The sequence below is a fragment of the Canis aureus genome, chromosome 25 (assembly GCF_053574225.1).
Source record: "Canis aureus isolate CA01 chromosome 25, VMU_Caureus_v.1.0, whole genome shotgun sequence".
NCBI classification, from domain to species: Eukaryota; Metazoa; Chordata; class Mammalia; order Carnivora; family Canidae; genus Canis; species Canis aureus.
In genome coordinates, this window is record NC_135635.1 from 44,197,231 (window position 1) to 44,210,453 (window position 13,223).

At 34.8% G+C, this 13,223-nt stretch overlaps 1 protein-coding gene across 24 annotated transcripts in view; it reads left to right on the forward strand.

Annotated features, from left to right (window-relative positions):
- Nucleotides 1–13,223, forward strand: part of ERC1 (ELKS/RAB6-interacting/CAST family member 1) — a 534,848-nt gene that overhangs the window by 114,795 nt on the left and 406,830 nt on the right. For 17 of the 24 annotated variants that reach the window (XR_013364494.1, XR_013364495.1, XR_013364497.1 and 14 more), the window contains exons 5-7: nucleotides 3,295–3,450; nucleotides 4,700–4,792; nucleotides 8,332–8,499. Coding sequence is in view for 21 of the 24 variants with exons in the window: in XM_077871590.1 (XP_077727716.1) it covers nucleotides 3,295–3,450; nucleotides 4,700–4,792; nucleotides 8,332–8,499 (417 nt within the window). In the remaining 3 variants the exon portion in view is untranslated. The remainder of the gene's footprint in view (nucleotides 1–3,294; nucleotides 3,451–4,699; nucleotides 4,793–8,331; nucleotides 8,500–13,223) is intronic. The other 7 variants (XM_077871607.1, XM_077871603.1, XM_077871597.1 and 4 more) reach the window with 2 other exon arrangements.

A 13,223-nucleotide genomic window follows, 5' to 3' on the forward strand; every position in this document is an offset into this window, starting at 1 on the left:
GGGCAGAGACACAGGCAGAGGGAGAAGCAGGCTCCATGCTCTGGGAGCCCGACGTGGGATTCGATCCCTGGTCTCCAGGATTGCGCCCTGGGCCAAAGGCAGGCGCCAAACCGCTGCGCCACCCAGGGATCCCCATCTAGGACTTTAATACCTAAAGAAGTCAGTGCCTGGCTTCAAAGCTTGAAAAGATAGGCTGAATCTCTTGTTAGGAGCTAATGCGCTGATGACTTTAAGTTGAAGCCAGTACTCATTTACCATTCCAGAAATCCTAGGGCCTTAAGTTGAAGCCAGTACTCATTTACCATTCCAGAAATCCTAGGGCCTTAAGAATTATGCTTAGTCTCTGCTGCCTGTACTCTATAAACAAAGCCTAGATGGCAGTGCATCTGTTTGTAGCATGGTTTACTAAATATTTTAAGGCCACTGATGGGACCCACTACAGAGAAAAAGAGATTCCTTTCAAAATATGGCTGTTCATTGACAATGCACCTGTTCACTGAAGAGCTCTGATAGAGGTATACAAAGAGATTATTGTTGTTTTTGTGCCTAATAACAAAACATTCATTCTGCAGCCCATGGATCAGGGAGTCATTTTGACTTCTCGGCCTTTTTTTTTTTTTTTTTTTAAGATTTTATTTATTTGTTTGACAGAGAAAGAGAGTGAGCACAAGCAGGGGAAGTGGGAGAGAGAGAGAAGCAGACTCTGTGCTGAGCAGGGAGCCCGACGTGGGGCTCGATCCCAGGATCCTGGGGTCATGACCTGAGCTGAAGGCAGATGCTTAACTGACTGAGCCACCTAAGTGCCCCTTGACTTTCAGGTCTTATTATTTAAGAAATATATTTATAAGGCTATAGCTGCCATAGAGAGCAGCTGTAAAATTTGTTAAATTCCAAATAAAACTATACTTAATTTATGCTTCTGAAGGATCTCTTGGCCAAGTAAATCAAAAACCTTTTGGAAAGAATTCACCACTCTAGATGCCAATAAGAACATTTGTGATTCATGGGAAGAGGTAAAAATATCAACCTGAATAGGAGTTTGAAAGAAGTTGATTCCAACCTCCTGGATGACTTTGAGGGGTTTAGGACTTTAGTGGAGGAAGAGCTGCAGATATGGTGGAAAGAGCAAGAGAACTAGAATTAGGAGTAGAACTTGAGGTGTGGCTGAATTTCTTGAATCTTATGCTAAAACTTGAATAGGCGAGGAGTTGCTTTTTATGGATGAGCAAAAAAAAGTGGTTTCTTAAGATGGGATCTACTCCTGGTGAAGATGCTGTGAAGATTGTTGAAATGACAACCAAGGCTTTAGAATATTATATAATCTTAGTTGGTAAAGTAGCAGCAGCAGCAGCAGGGTTTGAGAGGATTGACTCCAGTTCTGAAATAATTTCTCCTGTGGGTAAAATACTGTTAGTATCACATGCTATAGAGAAATTGTTCGTGAAAGGAAAAGTTTTAATTAATGCAGCAAGCTTCTTTGTTGCCTTATTTAAGAAATTGTCACAGTCACCCCAAATTTAGCAACCACCACCCTGACCAGTCAGCAGCACCTATCAACATGTAGGCAAGACCCTCTAACAGCAAAAAAGGTTATGACTTGCTGAAAGCTCAAATGATAGTATTTTTTAGCAATAAGTTATTTTTAGATTAAGTTATATACTTTTTTCATTAAAAATTATGTTCGTGGAAACATAATTTTTTTATATGCAGTGGGAAACCAAAACATTTATTTGATTTGCTTTATTGTGATATTTACTTTACTGCAGTGATCTGGAGCCAGCCCACAGTATCTTCAAGTTATGCCTGTATTTATTCTTTATAGGCCAGGAGATTAATTGTGGCCCACTAAATTTTATTTTTGGGGGGCTGTGATAGAAATGGGATGCACCCACTAATTTTAAACAAGTAATTGAGAATTTAGGGTTAGAGTATTAATTCAGTGCATTTAATTTTGAACCAAATGGGAATGCCTGGGTTGCTCAGTGGTTGAGCATCTGCCTTTGGCTCAGGGTGTGATCTTGGAGTTCCGGGATTGAGTCCCACATTGGGCTCCCTGCATGAAGCCCTGTCTATGTCTCTGCCCCTCTCTCTGTGTCTCTCATGAATAAATAAATAAAATATTAAAAACAATTTTTGAACCAAATGTAAGTTTAATTTGAATAGATTGATAAAGGAAAATTTTTGTTATATTTTTAAAGGTAATACAATTCAAAACAGGGAATACATCCCATCTCCTTTCTCTCTCTTGAACCTAAAAATTGCTAGTTGTAGTTGTCTCATGATAAATGCTTTAACTTTCATCTGCATGCTCTAAGAATTCTGGTAGGCAAGAATGTCAATCAAGAAATCTTTGAAGTAAAGTACAAAAGGAAGTAATTTTAAAATTGCTTTCTTTCTAAAGGATTGATTTCTCTAAAATTCCAAATAAAACAAAACTGTACTTAATTTATGCTTCTTCTACTTTATTTCTTAGGTGAATAAACATATACAACTCTAGATATAAAAGTGTTCATTCTATGTAGGAATTTTTCTGTAATTGACATCTAAAATGATCTTCCTGTAATTGATAACATCTAAAGTAATCTGTGGATAAACTAGATACTGTGACAAACCAAACCAAGAAATTGAACATAGAAGAATGTTCTACTGAGAGGTGATATTTGTGGAGATGATGGTTTATAAGGATAGTGATTTGAAAAAAGTTATGCAAAATACTTCAAATATGTAGAGAACTATTCAAATGTGTAGAGAACTATAGAGAATAAATAATATGATAAACTGTAATTGTTAGCATAATTATTCATCCCTTTGTTATTCTTACAGTAGGATGCTTATAGAATATTATTGAGAGTATTATTACATAAATCTTTGAGACATTTTTACTCTTCTTCTTCTTCCTTTGGGAACAGAAATAAACCTTTTAGGGGTCACAGAGTAGAATGATAGAGTAGCTAGGAATGGTTTTGCTGTTAATATTATAAAATTTTTTCCTAGAAGTTTATTGACCATGAAGTACAAAGAAACTTTAACTTTCCTTTGCTTCTACTTCTTTAATGAAAGGGCACAGACTAGAGGAAGAGACAGAAGAAAAATCATATTCTAGATATGAACTCTCCTCCTTTCACTCAAGTGGCCATAAAGATATAATTTAGAAGCAAGGCACCAATTGCTAGACAGCAGTTTTCCTGGATAGTTGTTTATCTTTATTAAATTCACTATCTGTAAAGACTGAGTTTTTCAGCTTCTCTGATTCTTTGTGAATACTTTAATGTCTAAATCTTCCATTGTCTTCAGGATTCAAAAATTTCCTCTATGGAGCGTGGGCTCCGAGACTTGGAAGAGGAAATTCAGATGCTGAAATCAAATGGGGCCTTGAGTACTGAAGAACGGGAGGAAGAAATGAAACAAATGGAGGTCTATCGGAGCCATTCTAAATTTATGAAAAATAAGGTAATGGTGTGTGATACTGTAATTTTTAAAAGAGGTTTAAGAAACCTGATGCATATCTCTATTTCCTTAGTGATAATGAAGAACTTCACATTGTTTTGTCAGACTTCAGGGAAAGATAGAATTCTTAGAATTCTTTCAAATGGAACTTTCCTAAAACTGAAGTCAGAATTACTGATGTATAGTTACTTCAAGTTTTCACTTAAAAGAAAATTATTCCTGTGAGGCTGATATGTATTGTCACAGTTTAATATTTATATCTATCAGTACTTCTGAGGTGATTTAGTAGAATTATATCCAAATTGAGTTTTTCTCACTACATGAGATACCAACCAAGTTCTGCAACTCTTGTGTAGTATTTTAAAAGTCAAAACCCTAAGAGGCTGAACCCAGTCCCTCCACCTTTTTTTTTCCCTGAAATGACTTAGATCATATATTATTTTCCCTTCATAAAGGGAAAGGGAAAGTTCCATAAAGGGAAGCCCTATGCTCTGTCCCTTGGAGAAGATCCATTTGTATCAGGTTTCCCATGTGCATTCAGATATATCTACAGTGGAATACATATCAGCAAGACGTGTCAGTCCATATTTAGAAACTCAGTCACAGTAGTTTTTCCTTAGATCCAAAGCCATTTAGTTTGAGTCTATGAACTATGTAGGCAACTTGAAGGGTCTAGTTTATCATAGTTATAAATTAGCTAGCTTTGTTTTGATTTAATTAAAAATCATAATTGTGATTATGAAATATTAGCTAGAAAATAACTCTTGCGTCTCACTTGTGTTAGTTTTCCAGTTTCTCAGAGCAGAAAACTGTAAAGGAATGATAACACGATTATTCTAATTTCCTTTCCAGTTTCTGGCTTCTTGCTTTGGTGCCCATACCTGGCATAAAAGTCAGTAGAATATTCCTTTATTATTTTAAGAATCTGTTATCAGTGACTACTGACAATTTATGTTAATTTTAGAACCTAAAAATTCACATATCCAATGTTCTATTAGTTTGTATTTTTCACCCCAATTTGATAATAAAATATGCTTACAGTATAATCTGTGCTTTCCACTTGCTGATTGGCACATTTAAATCCATTTAAAAAAACCCTTGAAAATAGAGAAACTATCTAGGGTGCTTTCAAGAGGGAACTAGGGAAACAAGTTTGATTGTGTTATATAGGTTATTGTTATATCTGGCTGAAAAGCAGATAATAAGACCAAAGTTGACACATAAGTGAAAAAGAATAACAATGTCGTGACAGGTAGAGCAACTGAAGGAGGAACTAAGTTCGAAAGAGGCTCAAGGGGAGGAGCTGAAAAAGAGAGCGGCTGGTCTTCAGGCTGAGGTCTTTGCCGTAAGATTTACTCTGTGTGTGCAGCGATCCCACAGTGGGACCCTGCTAGCTCTGGCTTCTGGGTGGCTTATACTTTCATTCTCTTTGGTTGGCAACTTTGCCCAATACTAGCACTAACCAGCCTGCTCTGCTCTTTAACCGACTCCTGTTCACCAGTTTGACCCATATGTCACTTTGTGTGCAGTGAGCCCTCACTTGTTCTGGTTCTTTATTGTTGCTTTTTTCACTCTATGGATGGTACTTCAAAGTGTGTTTTTTTCTCTTTTCTTTTTGTAGATACTTGTTATTTACGTGAATGGTGATTTATTTCTGCAGATGTTCTAGGTTCTGAGATTATCTGAATTTGAAATTCTTTTTTTTTAATGAAGTAAGGTATAATTGATGTATCTTTATATTAGTTTCAGATTTGTAACAAGATATTTATATATAGTGAAATCTCCACAATAAGTCTAGTTAACATCCATCACCATACATAGTCCGAATTTTTTTTCTTTTCTTTTCTTTTTTTTTTTTTTTAAAGATTTTATTTATTTATTCATGAGAGACACAGAGAGAGAGAGAGAAAGGCAGAGACACAGGCAGAGGGAGAAGCAGGCTCCATGCAGGGTGCCCGACATGGGACTCAATCCCGGGTCTCCAGGATCAGGCCCTGGGCTGAAGGTGGCACTAAACCGCTGTGCCACCAGGGCTTCCTCGAAATTTTTTTCTTCTTGTGCTGAGAACTTTTAAGATCAGCTTTCCTAGAATTTGATATTCATGAGTAAAGTGCTTTAGCTTCATATGTATTAACTCTCCATTAGGTGATTTTCCAACAAATGTTACTTATTTTAGAACAGAAAGTGATTTGATTAGAGTTATCTAGTAGATTAGAATTAGCATGAAACATAAAGTCTCTCAATTTAGTTTAATCTTCTGTCTAAAGAACTTAAAATTCCATTTCAAAATATAAAAAGATAATAAAATAGCTAACACTCAAGCACTTACAACCTGCTAAGGTTGGTATATCATTTAAGCCCAATTTATAGATGTGGAAACCAAGATAGCAGAATGATGCTCAGGTAATAGCTGGTAAGAGGCAGAGCTTGATTTTTTTTTTTTAAAGTCAAGCAATCTGGTTCCAGAACCTGTGCTGGTGAGCTCTTCAGTATTCTAGCCTGTCCTAGGCCATGTGCACATATGTTGCACAAAGTCATGAAAAAACTGCTACTGAAAATAATTGTGGGATAAGACAGGAATGCAGCATTAAAAAATAAAAACTTGTGGTAATTTGATGTTTTTATTGTTTATGGACCCCTTTATAGTACAGCTAGTAAAGTGAAATATTTTATCTAGAAGGAACTCATTTGGTTTATGGTAACTATTGTCTAGAGGACTAGCTGATGTGTAAGTTTACTATTTTCCCCTTAGCTATTATAAATATTTCTTTGTTGTGTCAGACAACAGGCTAAGCGCAGTCCAGACATTATTTTATTTAATCTCCAAACAGTACAGTAGTATTGGTTTCCTGTTCCCATTTTATTGATTGGGAAAGCAAAGCTTAGAGAAGTAAATACTAAAAGACACACTTATCCTCAGGTGTGAGTGATTGCAAAGCCTCATGCTCCAAGCTTTTCTGGAAAATGTGTACTTCTAATTCTAAACTCTGCTTTCCATTAGAATATTTTCTTTCCCTTCTCAGTCTTTATGGCCAATATAGCATTATTTGAGGATGAGAAAACAGGGATTTTATAATTATTTAATAATTATAGATAAAAATAGATGAAATAGATAAATAAAGTAGATGATGAGAAAACAGGGATTTTATAATTATTTTTAACCATGTGATTGGAGGTAATTGGAAATATGAATAATCTTTAAATTGTAGCAGTTCTTTAGTTGAGGGAGTGATACCATTTTAAACATTTCTCCCGTATGTTCATTCATACAGCAAGTGTGTTTTTAGTGCAACCTGTATGTTAAGGATGGAATGCTATAAATAGGTGTTTTTTTGTTGGAGAGGGGATGTCATGAAAGATGCCCTAGCATTCAGTTCGTGGTAGTTCGAGGGCACATATTCATATTACAGGGTGAAGATGCCCCAGCACTATAGTACATGGTAGCTCCAGGGTATGTATTCATATTACAGGGTGGAGATACCCTGCATTATAGTATGTGGTAGTTCCAGGGTACATACTCATATTACAGGGTGAAGATAGCTGCCATGTATAGTCTTCTTCCACTGATGTTCTTAGTATCCTCAGTAGTTTGCATACAGTAAGCAAATAGAAATATTTGTGGGGTTAATGAATAACTAAATCTACAAATAGAATTTTCATGCATATGAAAAAATGCTTGTCTTCTTGCTAAACAAGAAGAGTAAATCAGAAGTATATTTTTAGGGCTTCTTAAAAGCCTAATTTTATTTAAAATAATATTTATTTCATATTTCCTCATGAGAAATTGTTCTCAAAATTGTCCTTTATACCAAAGATTATTATAGTGAAAATACTGTAGATATGTTCAATGAAAAAAATAACAAAGGACTTTCCATTTCATCAGTAATATTGAAATTAGTGACTTACCAGATTTATACTTCCAATAATTAATCTGTTAGTGCACAGCTACTTTACTAGGCAGGAGACAGAAGGTAAAAGCAAGTCTGATTTTTGTTTATTTGGTGTACATTTAGAATGAGAGACTATTTAGAAAATTCTTAGAAACAGAAATGTAAATGAGGTATTACATAAAAACTTTTTTTAAGAGGGGAAAAATTTATGGGAGAGTGAATGGCACCTCTTGACTTACGGATTACTCTGTCAGTAATTCAGATTCAAATTACACATGTAGATTCTTAAAGAATGAGCCTTTATGCATTTAAGTCATATACTTTTATCAATTTAGTTGATATGACATGTTGTAGCTGATGGGACTTTGTAGGTGGAATCTTTTCTTAGGTCAATATCTCTAACTCATCAAAATTAAATGATTTCTAAAAGGCATGGGTTGATAATGCCACATAACACGAAAGTGGGCTTTTTAAGATGATTTTATGTGAACTTTTGTTTGCAAATGAAAAAATAAAAAGTATATCAGCAGCACCTTTCGAATTTAACTTTAAATAGCAATGCTAGGAGGTTTTCTTTTTCCCTTCTGTTTTACCTCTACACTAATCCTGCTTTATGTTTTAAGAGGTCTGACTTAATAAAATGAAAACTGATTAGCACAGTGATATTCAGATGCTTCTTGCTATTTCATAGTAATCTAATTGAATTTGGAATTTTTCTCCTTCTGTTCTTTATCTAAGGGATTTTGAAGAGTATTTAGGAGATATAATAAATGAAAACTGGAATTTCCCTATTTGTTGACAAACTTTTTTTTTTTGTGATGGGTTGTTATCCAAGATTAGATGATGCAAAAAGGTTGAATTAATTATGTTTTGTCATAAAACTAATAGTACTATATTTAGTTTCATATTTTGTGACTAAGATCTGTCAAAGATCTAGATCAAACGTGGTTGTTTCATTTCTTTGTTCCTTACAGTGTTTTATTTTCTTCTCTAGATTGGTCAGGTGAAGCAGGAGCTGTCCAGAAAGGACACAGAACTACTAGCCCTACAGACAAAGCTAGAAACACTCACAAACCAGTTCTCAGACAGTAAGCAACACATTGAAGTGCTGAAGGAGTCCTTGACTGCTAAAGAACAACGGGCTGCCATCCTACAGACTGAGGTAAAAAGAATTCTGGCATTTGCAGGGAATCAGTTCCTTGACACCTTTTCATGTATATCACCTGTGCTGTTTTTGTTATACTTAGATTTGGGAGATAGGAATAATAAAATGATTCTTTAGCAATGTGATCACTTCCTATACTAAAATATAACTGTCTTGTTTCAATTGTTCTTAGATCTAACTAATTAAATTTGGTGTAGTTTATGTGTGTTTTTTAATTCTTTGAACATTCCCCAAGTTTGTACTTCCAAGTATACTTTAACATTTTGAAATGAAAAGATAGTTGTAAAAAAGAAATCCAAAGGAATCTTTTGCTTTCACCCATGGTGAATCTTCTAGTCATGAAAGGCAGTGAGGGTGGTTACTCTCTGTTGAGATTATTGTGTTCTTAATTTCTGATATTATGAATAGCTTTATGTAGGCAAACTGCAGAATCTAGAAATGTTCTAGGTAGATCTTGTTTTGAACTACAGATCATGAGACAATGTGCCCTCATATCTTGTTTGAAAGTGAAGTTAGGGGATGCCTGGGTGGTTCAGTGGTTGAGCATCTGCCTATGGCTTAGGGGCATTCTCCTGAAGTCCCGGGATCGAGTTCTGCATCAGACTCCCTGCATGGAGCTTGCTTCTCCCTCTTCGTATGTCTCTGCCTTTCTCTCTCTCTCTCTCTCTCTCTCTCTGTCTCTCATGAATAAATAAAATCTTTGGAAAAAAATGAAGTTAATATTTTTAGAAACCTTAGGAGATTAGTCTGTCAGCCCTATTTATAGGTAGGAGTACCTTAAATAATTCTATACAGATGAGAATCTATCATATCTGTAATGATCCAAGAGAAGGAATTGATGATGCTATATGAATTTATTGTCTTAAGTATTTTTTAAAAGGCCTAGTGAAATAGGGAATTTAGGTAGAATTAGATAAGTAGTTCTGCTGTATAGAAGAAAAATAAAGCATACGATGTGGATTAGTTTTTTTTTCCTTTTTCTTTTAAAGAATCAGATAGGTAAATAAGGGCATACTTAGATGGAAAAGAGGAATGAGGATTAAAAAGAACGCATAAAAACAATATAGATGACAGAAGATGAGAATCATCAAGTGTGGAGGAATGGGGAAATCACCAAAACTCTTTCATGTAATATTTGATTTTTGTACAGTTTGGGACTTTGCTGAAAATGAGAGATTTGGATGATGAATTTGTAATTTTCCTTACAACTTGAACTTTTTTTTTTTTTTTTTTTATCAATCACGTTTCATATTAGCAGGATATCAACCTCATTCTTCCTCACAGGGATATTTTAGATAAAAATTAGTTTTGGCTCTGGGGTCATAGTTACTGAGTTTGAAATTCAGCTTTACTAGTTACCTACCAAGAATGTGATCCTGGACATGTTATTTAACTTCACTGTGCCTCACTTTTCCTACATCTGTAAGATGTGTCTGCTTCATCAGGTTGTTAGGATTAAACTAGTTTATTGCATACAGTATAAAGCCTTACTGTCATCATTATAGCTATTATATTAAAATCAGCTTATATATATAAACTGAAAATATTAAAAGAATACGGTTTTCTTTTCATTGGCATACATTTTATTTAGAAGATTTGTTTTATAGTTTTATTAAGCTGATTTTATGTTCAACCAGGAAATTGCAAATATAAAATTATCTGGAAAATGTTACCTGCAAAGTTACTAACTTACGGCTTATTAAGAGTTTTCACCCCCCCCCCCCAAAAAAAGTTTTCACCCCAGTAACTGGTGTGCATGCAGTACTACAAAAGGGTCAGAAGAGGGTGCCAGTGTTTTAGAGGTGAGCCGATTTCCAAGTTTACTACTATGATAGCATTGGCTAGAGGTGACAGGTGTATAAATTAAGAGAACCAGGCAGTTGGTTAATGATAATACAAACATTGAAAAGCTTGTCACAGTCTAATAAATGACTTTTTTCCTCTTGGCAATCCATCCTTTTCTTCGTACCCCTCTCATATAGTGTTCTTATTCGCTAGGTCTCACACAGATGGGCTTGTGATTGATTTCTTGTACCATAGAGAGTAAAGACTGTATTTGTGTCATTCTTGAATAGTTTTTATATTTGTTTTTAGCCATTGTGGGAGTAACTGAGTTTCAGTGATTACCCTTATAAGTTACTAGGACAGCCGCCTGAAACATGACCATCTCATCCTAAAAGATAACAGTGTAAAAGCTAACAATCTTTTGAGTCTAAGATAATTACATGAAAATTATATGCCGATTTATTAGCATGTGTTTTTTTTTCTCAAATTACTCTGGTGACATTTGACCAGGGTCACTTTTTCTAAGGTATCCTCTTATGTTAGAGCCCAATAAGAGGCACTTTGAGCCAGCTCTGTGAAAATTGTCACATATTTTTTATAATTTGCTCTTAACTGATATTGTCCTCATCTCTGCAGCTGTCCTAGACTTTGATCTAACTGTCACATCACTAAATTCAAGTATGTCTGAGAAAGAACATGCATCAGGGAGTTTTAAAAAATCCTTTAAAGAAAAATAGGATATGGGAAAAGAACTGATTTTCTTTCTATTCATGGTCTAGGGAATGAGGCCCTTTTGTGTTGGGCGGTGTACAATATATAGTATCTCTGGAATGGTTCCTATTTTATGAACATTTCTTTTAATCTGTTGATCTTTACAGAGGTGGTCTGGATTTAGTAACATAGCGGTTAAAAGCATGAGCTTTGGAGTCAGATCTAAATTTGAATGCAACTATCTATGTTTATCAGTTATATGACCTTGGATGATTTACCTTTATCTCTATAATCCTTCATTTCCTCATTTGTAAGTGGGAATAATTAATAGTACCAACTTCCTAAGGTTGTTGTGGCTAGAATAGATGTTTAATTATATAGCTCTTATCTGAATTTAGAGGGAAATATTAAATATCAATGGGTTTCAAATTTTTTTACCTACCTTAAAGTTTATAAGCATTGTTTATTTGATCTCTGTTGTTTCATGTGATCCTCAGATTAATTTTATGGATTAAGCAAGATAAATATTGTTTTTTTTTGCTTTCATTGTGGGGAATTATATGAAGTTTTTAATTACCATATGACTTTTGGTTGGTCCTTGGTCTAATCTCACTGGTACCCTGGGACTTTCAATACTGGTTATAAGATTTTCAGAAAATTTTCTATTTTATGGTCACTTTCTTGTTTCTAATTCTTGATACATACTGTGGACGTTCTAGTGAATTTATTTTCTGTTTGAGTTCTTCATGTGTAGAACCGATTTTATCAATAAATTAAAATAATGGAGACCTTACTGCTTCAAATTAGTATAATTTTTTCTTCTCCCAGATATTGAATTTTAGAATTCTATTTATTATAGGTGAATATTATCATCTGTATCTTACTGACAGTTTATAGGGAGTAGTTCTTTCATAGCTGAATCAGGGAATCAGCATTTAGCACAAAATAAAGAGCTGCCATGGCTGTAGGATGTTTAGGCAGTGGAACCTGAATGTTGTTTGACGTGCACCTTCTGCTTGCTTTCCTAACCCAGTGCCCCAGTATGCTGTGCTTTTCAAGTTAGAGTTTTGACTTCCTCAGGATACTTAGAGTTAGTAGTATATCCTTAGGACTGAGTGCATTTTAGAGATCATCTAATTTTTCCATAATTTATAGAACATATTTGATAAAGTCTAACATTGAATGCTTTCTGTGTCATGCAGGGGCATATACTTTCTTTCATTTTCTCAGTTAATCCTTGCAGTAATCTTCTAAGAAATAAGAATTGTCATAACATTTTAAAGATGGCATACTGAAGCTTGGAGAGATTGAGGTTATGTGAGTTATTGCATGATTACCTGGGATTCAGAATTTGATCAGTTGAAACTCCAGAGTTTATGTTCTTGACATAATGCTATAATGCTTCCCTGTGTGGAATCTGAATATATGTGTGTATATATGGAACAGTTTTTCAGAATAAAAGAGGACTTGGCATGAAGAGGTGTTTTGGGATATTTTTCAGTAACTGTTTCTTTCTCATTGCTCTAGGTGGATCATTGCTCCATTACTACTCTGAGCAGTGCTTAGCCTGGTATGAACCACGGGGTAGTAGGGGGGGCAGTTCTTGTAGTATAACATTGATGTAGTATTCAAGCTGGCTTGTGAAGATGGCCTGATTAGCTTCTGAGCACCCCCTTTTCCCTCCACATTACCTATACCTGAGTAGAAGATCACTTCAGAAAGAGTGTTGGTAGAGTAGAAGTTCATATTATTACATCAGAGTTTCTCAGATTTTGGGGCTTCCTGCCCACCACCACCAGTCCTCCAACTCCAAAGGGTAAGTTGGCACCATTCACAGTAGTGATGGGGCAGTGTCTTATTTGAGGAGATGCAGATAATGATAAACTTGAGAAAATGACAGGAAAATAGAAGTGTAAGTATGGCTGTTAATACACTAGGATCAATACAATGTTTTAAGTTTCAGATCTTAAGTATAACACTCAATTTATCTAGTGGAGAACAGAAAGAATTGGGGAGGAGGGGGTGGGGAAAAACAAGAGGTATGTGGATGCTATGAAAAATGTTGGCCAAAATGGTATGTATGAATAATGGTAAAGGCAGTATGTGCAAATAAGTTAAATTTAGATTAAAATACAAATCTCAGTTGCATTAGAAAATAAGATACAGAATATATTGTCAATAAGAGTTAAGCATAGAACAAAAAAATAACAGAATTAAAAATAAAA